Below are 15,605 nucleotides of genomic sequence, written 5' to 3'. Positions count from 1 at the left end.
ACACTGCTCTGAGCGATTCGAACTGATATTCACGTATCACTAATATTTTAACTCGTTCCCCGTAGTAATTTGTGTTGTTCTTTTAGACTCGCATTACGAACATGTAAACTACGTGACTGCGTAGTAGTGCAAGAAAATACCTATAAACAGTAATGCTTTGCCAGTCTGTCATTCACTTGTGGCGTTCTGAATGTGCTTTTGTTGTCTCTTGCAATGCTCAAATTTAATATTTCGACGTAGCTGAATAAATATTTGTCTGACCGAAGACGTTTTCTCAATAGTGTGATGAAGAAAACGACGGCGATGTGGCGGTGGCGCGCCTGACCATCCGCTAGCACCCCGCTCACGACCGGGCTTCCATAAGATATATATATCTCATTGAGACAGCAGGTATTTGTCGTTTGCTGCCGGTCGCAAATCATTGTAACATTAAAAGAGGTGTGGAGTAGGCCCCACCTGAATGAACGGTGGGAATTCTATTGGTAATTTCCATGGTTCGCACATCATCGTGAACAGGGGTGGGCATAATGCTCGCAAAAATGTATAAAAATAAAAATACAAAAGAAATGATAAGAAAGTATTTAATGACAAACATTTTACACTTTTCACGAAAGTATTTAAATACAAAACACAGATACAATGAAGGAAATTTTATCATCTTCAGACATCTTAGTCTTAAATTTAACCCAGAGTAAAAAGACCGTGTCCCTATTAATAAGGTGAAGTCTGTATACTATATCAAGCATAAAGTTCTTAAAATTAAAACACCAGGCTTGAGAATAAAACTTTTCGGGCGAATCCTAGCTGGGTACATTTAGAAGAAACATTGTAATCAGTGCGAAATTAATATTAAGGTTCAGGAAACAAAGACTTTTCTTACAGCCTCTCCTCGATATAACGTCTTTAAAAGAAAATCACAAGACTGCACTCTGATAGAACCTTCGAAGGTTCTAACGCGGTAGGCCCTGGTGTTGGCACTTTCCACAAATGGTTTGTTTTTCGCGTCGAACTAACATGTGGCTCTTCGTCGCCTATGGTGTGCAGCTTCAACATGAAACAGCCTCACGGGTGGTGGGTGGGGAGAACAGGGAGAGGGGGGGGGGCAGTGGAAACGGCTTTGAGCGGGTGGTCATGCTTGACTGGTTTAGAACCTGTAGGGCGGCTGCCCCCACCACCCCCCTGGTTCCGGAGCCCCCGCTTGCAAGGCAAACGCAAACAGATCAAGGGGCTTTAGCTATGGTCAACGTAACTTTGCCTAGGATCGAGTCTCGGCGGTGTCGAGCTGTCTTTGTCGTTACTCGTGTTTTCGCTCGTCTCATCGGTGGCTTGTCGTAGGGGGTATTTGACCACACGGAGGGTAAGGTACTACTAAAATAATGCGATTTTTGCATCTAGAACTCCTTTCTTATACACAGTAGCTGCAGTACGGTTCGCTGACTATCCCGGTTTGTTGTCCGTTAGCTCTGCAGCACAAAATATTCGTTTTTTTCTTCTTGCTAGCCTTTTTAACAACATGTTATACCAAGGCAATTCAGGCCTTTTTAACAACATGTTATACCAAGGCAATTCAGGAGAAGACAAAATAGAGCGAAGTGGTACATGCGCTCTTATGAGGTACGCAACTTGTTCTTTAAATAAACTCCAGTTATTCTCAAATGAAGGCTGATCAAAACAATCCAAGTAAGTATCAGGAGAAAGGCAAAGGTTCCTATTAATGAAATCAAAATCAGCTCCTGCATACTCAGAAATTAGTTTAAATTCTTTCGACCCACAGCATGTAGGTAGATCTAAAGAACAATGCAATAAGGAATGATCACTAAGACCTGGCAAATGAGCTAACGAAGAGATTAGCTCAGGCGATGTTGTTATGATGAGTTTTAAAACAAAACAGGTTGCAGCAGCAATACGCATGGTTGTGAAACCATTTGTGAGAAATTAAAATCAACACACAAGTTCACGAATTTCCTGCACTCAGACGAGAAGGATTAAGGTGAGTAGAAACATCTGACTAAACTATGGAAGAATAATTAAAATCGCCCAAAAGAATGATTGGAGAATTCGGAAAGCGAGCACTGACTGTGTTGATTGCATCCTGAAATTTAGAAACAAGAGTCTCACTTCTAGAGGGAGAATGATAACACGCGGCTGAAATGTATTTCTTGTTTGTTTGTTCTTAGGTTGAGCCCAACCGATACTAGCTCAAATTCCGATACCACGTTGATATGAAATGACGGTATATTTTCCGATACCGCAATCAATACGCCGCCACCCATCTTTCAACACTGTCATGACAGTATATATGAAAATTTTCAGCAATTTAAAATCTTGCTGTTACGTATCTCGCCGGATAACCAGGTCTCAGTAAGAATAACAACGTCAGCATTAGAAGAATCAATAATAGAACATAAGTCATCGCTCTTGTTCATGACGCGTCTTATTTTAGTAAAAATAACAGGAATAATATTAGGAGACGTGATAACTTCACAGCTTCCACCCATCACTGCATCTTATTGCAAAGCTTGATTGGGATTAGAGGTGTTACGTTGAGGCAAATTAAACCGCGGTAATGAAGTTTAAAGAGAGTTCAAAGCTCCGGTATTATGTTCGAATGAAGTGTGCTCTGGCTCCCAGGAGTTCGATTTAATAACTGAGTCAGAGGCAGGTACATAGACATAGCATTTGTTCCCAGTGAGTAATTTGTCGAACCGCAGGTTAAAAGGACGTCCCCATGTCCTCGCAAACTGGAGCAGTTTATGCCGAGCGAAACGCACCGAGGGTATAAAATCCTCACTTACCGAAAGGTTGGTGTCCATGAATTTATAACCATTTATAAGCCATGGCGATGAGTTATTTGCTACATGACGCGGGAAGTTGTAAACCTAATCTTTCGAGTCATACATCAAGCACAGTCTTTTCGGATTGCAACCAAGGCTCCCTCTCAGTATCGCGGAAGCTAAAGGAAAGAAGGTTAGCCCAACGCGCTCGGCTCTCAGCGTCATCACAGCGTGTTCTGAGCTGAAATATGTTGGAAGCGGTAGACTCTATCAGGTGAGCAGAACTGACGCTGCTGTTTACCCCGGTTGATTTTGTAGCGGAATGGTCGTTTTCTAACTGGTTGACCCGTATTGTGAGCGCATCTAGTGATTTTTCGGTGCCGCTTTGTTCTATTTTTAGGTCTCTCACTTGCTGAAGGATGTTATTTCGGCCTGCCTGAAGTGTTGTTACAATATCGAGAACTTTATTTAGTAGAGCGTCTTGCTCTTTGGACATTGGCCCAGGGTTATACTCAATATTTTCACCGAGGGGTAAGAGCACCACCCTGAATCTAACACTATCGACATATGTAGAAATGGATGCACAGGCAATCTTGTACACGTCTGTACATTCGAGATACAACTCAAGGCATGCTTTGGAGCTCGGCAGCACAAAGCTACACACGCCTTTGAATTGAAGATATTAAAATTTACCAACCTGAAACGAGATGACGAAAAACTTAGGCATCTTGATGGCGCAGATGCTGCCAGGCCCACTGACAAACTTGACGGAAGCAGGCGCCCTACTTCTCGGTTTCCCTGAGGTCGCAATGATGGTAGAAGTAGATAGGCCGATTTGTAACGGCACCGTGAAAAAAGGTGTCGCAGTGGATACGTTTTTTTGGCACAACCTTCAAAAGGTAGGCTTCTGATGACGAGTACGTTTTTCCAGCAGGTTCCACGGAAGCAGATGATGTAATCTTGCAGCCGATGATAGTGTTCCCGTCGCCGTTTGGCGTAATCCATGACGGAACCAGGAAAGTGAGCTGCAGCAGAATCGAAACGTCAAAAACCTTAGGCATTTCGATGGCGCAAATGTTGCCAGGCTAACTGACTTATACAGAATGATGTGTCAATTTATTTCCTAGCTAAAAAAGAATAAGGTTTTGATAACCACACGCAAATGGGCATTAAAACGTTGCTGTACCATGTCTGTTCCCTAATGTGCACGCACATATCTTGCAACCAACGACGAAGAGCGCCAAACCAAAGGACCCCACTGATCGAACCGTTGCTCTGGCTGCAGCCAGTTCTGTCACCACCCATGATGTGACAATCAGAGATGAACCCGAATCAGACGACGATGGCATCTCCCGAGCACACAGGAGCACATACGTTTGGTGCTCATGAGTGTTCCACGCAGCGTGGATCCCTCCACGCTGCGCGGGGAGAGATCCACCAAAGGATATGTTTGCGTTTTTTTCTCGCAAGTAGCGTCAAATGCGCCAGTGCACGAGGCCGGTGCCTTGAGCAGAGATGGCAAAATTACTTTCAAAAAGCAATTAAATTACATTACGAACTACTTTTCTGAACACTGCAAAAATGTAATTAAATTACATTAAAAATACCTTAGACTAAAAATAATGATATTACATTACAATTACTTCCCAAAAGTAATGAAATTACTTTGAAATTACTTTGACATTACCTTTGAATACTTTGAGGCAGTGAATCGTGCTCATTTTTTTTTTGCCGTATACACCAACACAGTGTTTACAAAACAATCCCTTGTTTGCCCACACAGCGAGTGTCCAGAAACCAGATCCGGCAGAAGCGAGGCGTTGCGCATGTGCAGTACCGACAGCAGTACCACCGCTCTGATGTCACGTCAAAGAGCTGAGCTGGTATATATTTACCAAAACTCACATCTTCCTGTTTACTCCGCAATAACCTTATGTGCCTCAAAGTGAACGATACCGAACAGTGGTTTTGCTTGCGCACACGACGTAAGTGTTAAACATGATGAATAGCTTCTTTAGATGTGACTCAGAAAGACAGTCGACTCACCGGTTTCGCTGTTTATTCAACGGTGAAGTTTTTTACTAAAAGGGTGATATTTTTCCGTCTTTCTGATTTAGAAATTGTAGTCCATGTCAGCTCGTTAAGTCGGGCAATGGCAGCTCGTTCTTACAAGGAGTCGTCACGTGAAACGTCTCGCTTCTGCCTCGGACGTAGTCGAATTCTGTTCTTCCTAGAGCACTATATACTCGGTGATAACTTTGCTTGGCAATGCAGTGGAGAGGAGGGGAGCACGTGAACCGCTTTATTCAGAGCTCAAAATGGGAGAGGGAACGCGTGCCTGTACCCTCCACTGCATTGCCAAGAATAGCTGTCTCCGAGTATAGTTGACCTATTCTCGGTAATTTCTTTAAAGGAGTATTTTTCCGAAACAACCGAAGAGTCCAAGTTTTTTGCGCATTGTCACTCAAAGGGCCCGGATAATTGCTAAGCAGAAGTGTCGCCATTTGATGAATGGCGCGAGCTTCTTAAATTGTGTACTTTCCCAACAACCGGTGGCGATATCTGCTTGTAGGCTTATTCCCGAATAAACTTTCCAAGGGAAGGCAGCGAGAAATACCGCGAGCGGCACCTGCTTTGCTTGAGGACGCACGAAACGGCCTGGGGCTTTGAGAAGTGATTTGAAATTAACTATTCATTCCGGTCGTTTGTTGTTCACAATGCTCGAAGCTTACGGTTTGACCTTGCTTGACGAAAGTACAAGACTGGGGATCTGTTTGCCTTGTCCTCTCAGGTTTTAAATTATATCTAACTCAGTGATGTGCCCGTCACCTTGTACCCTAGGAGCCATTCATCCCTAAGCTGACTCACCATCAGCATAGGGATGAACAGTGGAAACTACGTGTTTTTTTGGAGCAGTCACACGTCCATCGTTCGTCACGTAACCACACTCTCGTTCATACCCACGCACAGAGAAAGGGACGGGACACGTGATTAAAAGAAGGTGTTTGATTGGTTCTGGTTATTTTGCAGCTACCACAGCACCGTCAACTTAGAGAGGAACGAAGTATAGTGTCGTCGTGATGACGCGACGCCGTGCTCTCCGCCGCCTTTCCAGCCCTCCTTTGTGTGTCCTTTCAGCTCTTCGTACAAGGCTTTGCGCTCAGGTGGCCGTCGAATATTTCCTCTGATGCAATTTAACAACGTTTTGCGATGCAAAATAATGTTTTTCGTCTCTCTTAAAGGTTGCAAACGAATTTTCTAATTTAGGACAAAAGTAATTTCAAAAGTGATGAGTAATTTTCTCGAAATTACTGCCTGAAAGTAACTCATTACACTACTAAATTACTAGCCAGGAGAAGTAATTTATTGCTTACTCATTACTCAAAAAAAATTAATTACTGTAATTTCATTACAGTATTGTCATTACTGCCATCTCTGGTCTCGAGCGGCCCTTCGATGCAAATTGTGGCGTACCACTGATATGAGCGGCCTATGGAAGCGAAAGGCGGCGGAGTACCCACTCGTGGCACGGGTCTCGCGCATTCTCACAACAATAGTCGGCGCTACATGAAAAAAAAAAAAAATAAAAGATGCTTTGATCAAGAGGTTTTAATCTCACGGCGACGGCAGCGCCACCGTTTCGCCAGCTACCGCAGCCGCCCGCGCTCCTCCGGTAAATGGCGCTCGAGTTCACAAAGCGACCCACTCCAGTAACGTTCCTTGCGACTGAACTGTCTTCCCACCGGTGCCGGTGTTCCCTGTTATGAGTCCTTCATCTCTCTTTTCTTCCCATATTATATCCGACTTATGAGTACCCGCCTGTTTAAGTTCTGTTCAGAGGGATCGGTGGTAGAGTAGGGAAGAGCACACCAGCTCGGAGCACGTGGTGCAAAAGCTAGCGCTGCAGAACCCAGGGAACCCGGGATGAATCCTCAGCCCTGCCGGTCTCGAACTGAATGAGCATAGTACCGGCGTGCGGTTGCGTATCCCTACTGCGTCGTGCACGTTAAAGACCCCAGGTTAGCAGCCGTACTGCACTCATCTACAGTGGGCAACAATGTGGTCATGTCCTGGCGGACTAAACTCCTGTCGTATAAAACAACTAATGACCACATTGCTTGTTTGTTCTGTGTTCCTTTCTCCTTCGTACTCGTCTCTTCGTGCACAATTTTTCATCATATTCAACGTTTACCAACTCGTTCAGCCTTCCACCTTACTACATTTGACTACGTGATGAATCAACGTGTTTGCGTCATGTTAATTGCTGAGGAGGCTTGCCGCAAGGGAAATGCAACATCGTCATTTGTTTTTATTGTGTGTGTACATCTAAAGGCCGGTTCAGACACTTGCGTTTGAGTGCGTTTGACTGCGTTGCGTCGAGTACCGAAAGCGAGTCACCGGCGCATTTGTGCTTCGTATGAAGCGTGGAGTCCAATTCAAGGAATCTTTTTGGCACGCGATATAAGCAGCAGGGATGTCCTGGTTTCTCGCTGCCGCAACGCACTCGAACGCAGTCAAACGCAACTGTCTGAACCGGGCTTAAGGCCTTGCAGCTGCTCCGTGAAACCAAGATTTCGTATATTTTCCGCAAAAACAGTAGTCGCGCAAAGCCTCTATTGGCATTTGCAAAAAATCGGATATTGGATGAGAATTTATGTTTCTTTAGTTTTCTTTTGCGCACATGTGCGAATGAGAAATAAAATAACTAAACAAAAACATCGCTATATATAACGTGGCGGCAACGACTCCCTGAGACTTGTCCACGTTTCTTTCCCAATAGCAGCATGTTAAACAATCACAAGCTTGCCTGCTTCCTTGTCTTGGGCTGCTTAGTTACCGGAAGTATCTCAAACGGTGATATTCATAGTCGCGCCGGCGACGTGGATGTCGGAAAGCCAAATAACGATGCTGGAACATCTTCACTCGAATTGGGCGGCCGACTGGCACTTGTAACTGGTGCGGCCAGTGGCATCGGGCGGAGTGTTGCTATGGTACTCGCTCGGGAAAATGTCACCGTAATCGTTGCTGATATCAACAAAACCGGAGGAGACCAAACCGTCGATATGCTTCCAAGTACGTATGACCGTATTAACTGCATACGCGAATTTTGGGTGTGGAACGTTTTTTTGTAGTTTGTTTTTTCACACCAGAATCATAAGGTATCTAAAGCAGCAGATCACATCCAGCGGTTCGTTTCTTCGCAACCTCAAGCGTTTGATATATATGAGCAAACCTAGTTCCCGTCTCACTGCAGAACACAAGGTTACTTTCGAATATCCGAGTAGGAGAATTGGGATATGAGGACCAATGACGCATGATGCAAGTACTGAAACTAATACGAGGGCTGTATTTCTTTTTTCACGCTCCGATGAAATGAGCTAGGAAAAACTAATGGGTAAAAGATTTCTTTTTATGTAAACATAATGTTGTTACCGTATTTTTTGGGGTTATACCCTACTGAAAAAAACCATTTGAAATTCAAACGGGTGGCAAACTGGTCGCCCGTTTGAATCAAACCTGTCGATCCGTTTGGATCAAACGTGATTATGGGATACGGGTACCCGTTTGGAAACGGTACCCGTTCGAAACGGTACCCGTTTGATACAGGTGCCCGTTTGATACGGGTGCCGTATGGTACGAGTACCCGTTCGACATGGCACGTGACCACACGTTTGAACGTGCCCTTCGAAATGGCAAATTATGCGCTAGCCCTAAATGGGTATCGTCTGGGAGGTTGGTTATCTTAAACATATTTAAGACGTCCCGAAACTCATAAACGTATTTATAACATGGAGAAAACACGTAGAACAAATGCACTCGCGTAGGTGCTTGTAAGTGGACAGGAAAACCGACACAAAAGATTGTTTTCAATTCTCCTCGAAGTTTATTACCTCTTCTGTAGACAAGTACAAACGTGCAAGCGATCTGTGAACACTATACAGGTAGACTTTCGGGGAAATTATTCTCCTGGCTGCCGCGCGAATAGGCGCTGCATGATTCTTTAGATAATTTAGAAGAGTACGCGTAGAATAACGGTCAATCGTTGCCCACACGTAGGTTGCAGTGCACTTACCATAACAATAGCGGACTTGAAAGAGGTAATCCGTGATATTTGTCGACACGGTCAAAGCAGGACAACCACACAAACACAAACAAGAGGGAACGGCTCCTTGGAAGTTTCAACACGATGCGGCGCACAAGCTGTCATTTTCCGAACCCAACCAAACCGCGAGAATTTGCGACTTCTTTGAAGAATCGCTCGTTGCCGACATACACGTGGGTCTTTTCGAACACTGATAGCTTTGGTGCACATCCAATACGTTGTCGAGAGGCATCCCAATAAGACCGCAGGGTTAGGCGACAGATTGAAGCAGGTAGGACGAGCGAACTTCGAGCAGCAACTGACAACAAGCAGACAAAGAAAAAAGCGGCTGCAAGGCGCGCCCTTCCGGATCTCGATGCTTATCAGCGTGTAGCTCGCGCGCTGCTGTGGGTCACGTGACAGGGGTGACAAGAGAGGAGGGAGGGGGCGAGGTCAAGGCGCTGGGACCACCGGGACAGCCCCTCTCCTTCTCCCCAGGCATTCCAGGGAGATGCGTTTTTGTAGTCCCAAAGAACAAACGCGCGCGCGCGCGCGCGCGCGCTTGAACTTTGGAAATGGCGGCGGGGCTGCCAGAAGCTCGGCTTGCGCCCGAGCGAAGAAAGAACTCAGCGCAAGCTCGTAGTTTGAGTGCTGCAACGGCGGGCGTGCTCTCGCAATGCTCGATGTTCTTGCAGCCGTGTGTACGCGTGCTACCTTCGCTGCGTCTTGAATTAAAGTGAAACGGAGTCTAGACGTACATTCTTTCACGCGGTCGCGTCTTCTGCGAGAGAGATTCGAGCTGAATAAGTAAATTGAGGCAACAAAGATGGACAAAGTTTTAAGGTTCTGTCAAAAATATCGGCTCACCAACGTCGCGCGTTTACGTAAAACAAAAAAAAAAAGGTGTTAGTTTTCGTTGCAGTATAATCGAAAATCAGCGCAATTGAAATATAAATATAATTACTTGCATTACGCGGACGATCTGAAATCGATGAACCGGCGCTCCCAGCCTTCCGGAAAACATTGGCTGCCACGGTTGAAACGCTAGGCGTGCCCACGCCGCCGATCTGTACGTTCAATATCAAACGGGCTCCGGAGAGCCGTTTGATTAAACCGGTGCAGTTTGCAACATGGTCGCCGGTTTGAGCAAACGTGCGACAACTTTGCCCAAACGAGTCGCCCATTTGCCCAGACGAGCGACCCGTTTGCCAAATAGGTGACCGTTATGGCTCATACGGGGGACCCCTTTGAGCCATACGGGCGACCCCTTTGACAAACTGGTGACCAGTATGGTTAAACGGTTACCGGTATGGACCCGTTTATTTTCATATGGGCGCCAAATGGTTTTTTTCAGTAGGGTAGTCCGCAGACTCTACATTTTTTTTTAGGTTCAAATAGTATGGCTCGTTATGACGAGACGTAACTGATTTTGCGAATGAAATCTGTTAATCATGATTTATGTATAATACAACCTTCTTCGTCAGCTTGGAATGCAGACATTGTTCAAGGTATGGAGTGCATATAGTCCGCACGGCGTGCGGACTATTTGAACTGGGTGTAGACAATCTAAGCAAAAAATATCTTTTTAGGCATAAATGGGATTTCGCGGACTGTTGCCCGGAAAATACTGTGTATATGTTATCTAGTTCTTTATGCAAACACCACACAGATAAAGACTAGGGGTGTAAGAATATACGAGATTAAAATTTGAATGACATAGGGATTGACAGAATATATTTCTTCGACTTCCCAATTTTTTAGTATTAGAGTTTTCAAATAATTTTATTTGTCGAATATCAGTGCCGCTCACGAAAACGTTTGTTTTTTTGCGCCGTTCATATGACGAAATAGTCCTCACTGACTTGGGATGGATCATAATCAAGCAGCTGCTTTCAGAAGAAAACACTAACAAGTTATGTTTCCAGAACGTACGCGCATCGTGACTTTGAATGTGTAGAATCTTGCGCCACCCGCAGCCAGATCTGTGAACAGTAAAGTTATTATTGGTTGTTACGTCCATAACATGGCAAATTATTGTAAAAATAGTAGTAACATCGATAAGTAAACCGACCTCTCTCCAGAATCCGTCGTTCCTCGCGGCGTCGAGCGAGGTGTAATACCCCCTTTTCATATTTCGTCCTGCCTCATTGGCTCTTATGAGCCATCGAAGCCAATCTAAGGTCGCGCTAGTTTACTTTAGCTTCTAGAGAAAGCGATGTGACGCATGGAAAGCGTAGTCATGTGCTAAGTCCACTGAACTGGGTTGGCTGGGATGACTCGTAGCCGCCGCTGCGATCGGACGCAAAGTGGAACGAAGTATAGAGCTATAGGCGACGGAAGACACCGCCCGATTCAAACGGTTCAGTCACATCCGACCATTTAGCCATTACATTGCCTATCCACACGTGGAATGGTGTGCACATCCGTCAGCTGCGTCTTACGTTCGTCGTGTACATGCGGTCATTAACAACGTTTTATTCATGCTAACCTCGTCCTTCCCTGTGTCTTGCAAAACAATGAACATATTATTATTTGTTCACGTCTTTGCGGATTCTCTTCTTTTATGCGATAGCATTTCTTTTCTCCTCGACCGTCCTTACAAAAATTCAATCAAATACACGTAGCGAACGCGTATGCGGGTTATGGCAATAAGTGGATGCATTGAGATAAAAAAAAATCCCAAACATCCCTCAAAAAGGATTGACTCCTGGATTCAGGATTTTGAGCACGACACTCACCCAATAGGCCAACGGGGAGACTTGTGAAGCGACAATTATTATGTTACAACCTTCTACTCTTATCGCGAGCATTCGAGGGTCTGTAGGTGAGGTGTTCACTGGATATTCCGCACTGTTCAGAATGCTTTGCAAGAGGGAAGAGCTGAATCAGGAGTACACAGCTGAAAAGAAGCGGCGACATGCCTAGTCTGACCATCTTTATTACATCGAAATACATACGGGCATTTGACGCTCACTCTCACGTTACAGGCTTTATCACAATATAATCAATGCAGTAAAGCCTAAATTTTCTTCTTTTCTTACCGCTAACTAGTAGAGTTACTATAACGTTGCGCAGGTTTTTGGATTCCTTCCTTAAAAGGGGTTGCAGTCGGTGTTCTCAGTCTCACTATGCGTCAGCGAGACCATCACCAGCCACAAACTTGTATGTGCACAGAGGAAACGGCATGATGCTTCGTATAGGGCGGAGAGACGTGCTTCGTGATAGGGGTTAGGAAAGAACGGCTGTGGCGACTGGAGGCTTTATTGAACTCGTGACGGAATGAATGAGAACACAGGCGGCCACTTTCTTTTCGGGGGAGGATGCAAAAGCTTGTGCCACGTCATGATAACTCTCTACATACGTGTGCTAAGATATAGCTAGAGCATTTATAAATATTTTGCGTATATATAAAAAAATATCCCGTTGCTTTTATTAGTTCTTTTTTTCTTATTCCTTTCATCGGAAGGGCTCGTATGTACTGGGAACCCTGGCTAAAACCCTGGCAGGAAAGCAAGGGTATCCAAAACCTATGCTATGTCGTAATCACTGCCTAAAACGGTGTGACTATTAGGTAGAGGAGTAGCTGGATTGCGTACCTACATTGTGTATATTTGAAAAAAAAAATCATTCTTAGATAGCCTTGAAGCAATTTTTCTTACTTTCGCTTAATACTACTCAGCGTTCTACGGCATGAAGGGTATGTTAAAAAAAATAAGCCTCATGTGTTCTAATTAACTTTTCGCAAATTTTAAGGAAGTAGTATTTAATAATTGCGGTATAAAGCTTGAAATATACAGGGTGTTTAATTTCTATTTCCAAAATATTTATTTTTAAACAATCTGATAAAGGTTCACTAATACGATCTATGTAGGTAAGCTATACGGACAGTAGGTCATAAAAGTCATCACACCACGTCAGACAACTAAGCAAATTTTGTTAATTAACTTTTGAAATATTGAACGAAAACATAGGCTCTTAATTATAAATTTCTCGAGCGCCACCCAAACTCCGAAATAAATGAACTTTGAAAAAATTTCGGGCACATGGGAAGTGCTGGTGTCCGCCAGAACACCCACTAGAATAACAGGCACAAGGTTAGCGGTGCGAGAACCCGGACGACAAGATCATCATCCACGTTTTAACGCTGCTAGCTTTGTGCCCGTTGCACGAGTGATAGGCACAAGCACTTCTCACGTGCTTTAAAATGTTCTTAAATGTAATGAATTAGCGGTTTTCATTGACGCTTAGCAAGCTTCTAATTTGAGCCTTATGTTTTTTTTCACTAATTCGGAAGTTAAATAATATATTAAAGTGTCATGGATGACCGGCAAATAAACAGGCAATAACCAAAGGAACTACAAGTTTAATGTGGCGAATTTGTGCCAAAAAACAAAAGAGAAGAATAAGCGTTGCATGCGTCGAATGTCGACGTGCAAGCAGAGTCGAGTGCTGGCAATGCTCCGAAAAAGTGAGCGCGAGGAGGAGACGAGAGAGCGCGGGGATGTCAGAAGGTCGACCACTGATTCGAATGATTGGTGAATAAACCTAAATCTAGCTGCCCTTGCCTCCAGTACCACACGTACCTACACTGTGTATATTTGAAAAAAAAAACAAAAAAACATCATGCTTATATTAAAATAGCCTTGAAGCAATTTTTCTTACTTTCGCTTAATACTACTCAGCGTTCAACGGCATAAAGGGTATGTTAAAAAAAAAAGGACTTGAAAGGCAGGCGTCAGCGTTTTGCCTTCGCATTCGAACGCATTCGACTAGTGTAGTGAAGACAAAAGCGGATAGCTTCAGGTACACCTATTAATAATTCGAATCAAAGCTCGGCATTCGGATGTCCATCATGCGATCTCCACATCTCTCCCACAGTTTCTCGGTGCGTAGGCAACACCGCGTAGAAATAAGGCCGTCTACGGCCGACGTTTTTGCGTCACCATTGAAGGCCAACGCTGGACGCAGATTGGAAACGAGTGCCGCGTAAGCGCTCGGGTTTGAGTCCAGTTTAAACCGAACGTTGACGCTATCGTCTCTGTCAGCACGACGGCTTTTTTTCATCAAGGATTTGTTGACTTTACCAACACCTCCAAGTTAACAAATCTGTACTACTGAATAAGATGGCGTCAAGGAAAGGTCAACGCTGAACACAGGATGGACACGGCGCGATTGCGTCAACCTTTGGCTCAAACTAAACTCGAAGCCGTGCGCTGACACAGTAATCATTTCCAATCTCTGTCCAGTATCGGCCTTCTCTGATTACGCCATCTCACTCAGCACTCCGCCTTTGTTATCTAGGAGGAGTTTACGTGGTGGTGTTGGGCATAGACTGACATCGGACAGCCACGCGGAGCATCTCTTGTACCCTCGTAGGATTCTGGATCATTCGGCGTAGAACGTTCACCGCGCAGAAGATTCGTAATTTGATCAAACAATCACGAGAACGTTAAAGTGAAGAAAAATATATGAGAAGCGTCCGCTTCTCATATTGTTTTCATGAGAAGCGTCCGCTTCTCACGAAAGCCAAGCACGGTAGCCGTTTCCCCACGTACACGCTCGCACAGTGACGCGCGTGGCAATGGTTTATTAGCCGACGTATTCTAACGATTAGCCAGCTATATTATGGAGCCTTGGTCGTATAACTGCCCTGCACAGGCCGCATTAATATACCTTTAAAGCATTAGTAAACCTGTTTGAATTCTTTTTAAACACCCTTTATATTTCTACAAATTAATAATCAATTGGTCTAATTGCTCAGTAAACTTACTTTACTTGCAGACAAACACCTTAACCACACGGCCATGTACGTGGATGTTCGAAATTCGACTTCAGTTAAAGATCTCGTCGAATGCATCGAAACTACACACGAAACGAACATCAGTATTGTGGTCAACAGTGCTGGGATTCTGCATCATATAACACCACTCGTAAATCTAAGTGAAGCGATATTCGACGATGTAATCAGCACCAACCTAAAGGTGAATCACTGAGCTGGCTTCCGGCTGTCCTTACTCCAGGATACCTTGCGGGTTTAGTAGTGTTGAAAGAAATAACCTACAAAACTATTTTGCTCATATACACACTCACGAATATACGGGAATGTATGATACTACGGACGTTTAATATGCAATTATTGTAATAGCAACGAGCAGTGGCGTCCCAAGGGGGGGGGGGGGGGGGGGCGGACCACTCTTGGCGCACCTCTCAGAGTGGTGTCGCGGCGGACCATGAGAGGGTGGCGGGGGCGGAGGGTGTCGCTGCGGGGTGCCGGCCCGGGTGCCGCTCACCCTAGTGACGCCACTGCCAAGAAGTTACCTTTAACATGGGTAACTCTAAGAAAGGCATAGTCACGAACTTGTGTTGGCTTCGAGAGGTCCAGTGTTTCGTCGGGGTAAGGATCAGAATCAACGACGATCGCCATGGCCCATTTCCCTGTCGGGGGTACGAGGCCGGGAGATTTTTGCACTGAGGATTTACGCTATGGTATCGTTAGGTGTAGGGAGTGGCAGCGGAAAAGGAGTGTTTGAAAATGCGGGTCGCCGTCGTCTTTGTCCTAGAAACTCAAGCCAATTGATTCCCGTACAGTCGTGGCTTGGCGCCTCATTCAGGGCGAGCAATGAAGGCACCGATTCTTCGAGGAATTCTGTAATATTTGTTGAGGGCTCAATAGGTCTTGGATTTATTTTCCTGCCGTTTCTTAGGTGGGTGTTCACCTCGTGACATGGGCCCACTTTCCTCTGATAGGC

General features: G+C 44.9%; 1 protein-coding gene across 1 annotated transcript in view; it reads left to right on the top strand.

Annotated features, from left to right (window-relative positions):
* The first annotated feature begins 7,558 nt into the window (after positions 1-7,558).
* Positions 7,559-15,605, top strand: part of LOC115317546 ((3R)-3-hydroxyacyl-CoA dehydrogenase-like) — a 15,004-nt gene continuing 6,957 nt past the window's right edge. The window contains exons 1-2 of the mRNA XM_042293959.1: positions 7,559-7,847; positions 14,638-14,837. Coding sequence (XP_042149893.1) covers positions 7,559-7,847; positions 14,638-14,837 — 489 coding nt within the window. The remainder of the gene's footprint in view (positions 7,848-14,637; positions 14,838-15,605) is intronic.

Source organism: Ixodes scapularis, unplaced genomic scaffold (assembly GCF_016920785.2).
Source record: "Ixodes scapularis isolate PalLabHiFi unplaced genomic scaffold, ASM1692078v2 PGA_scaffold5__190_contigs__length_132052651, whole genome shotgun sequence".
Classification (NCBI taxonomy): Eukaryota; Metazoa; Arthropoda; class Arachnida; order Ixodida; family Ixodidae; genus Ixodes; species Ixodes scapularis.
This window is presented reverse-complemented; position numbering and strand designations above follow the sequence as displayed.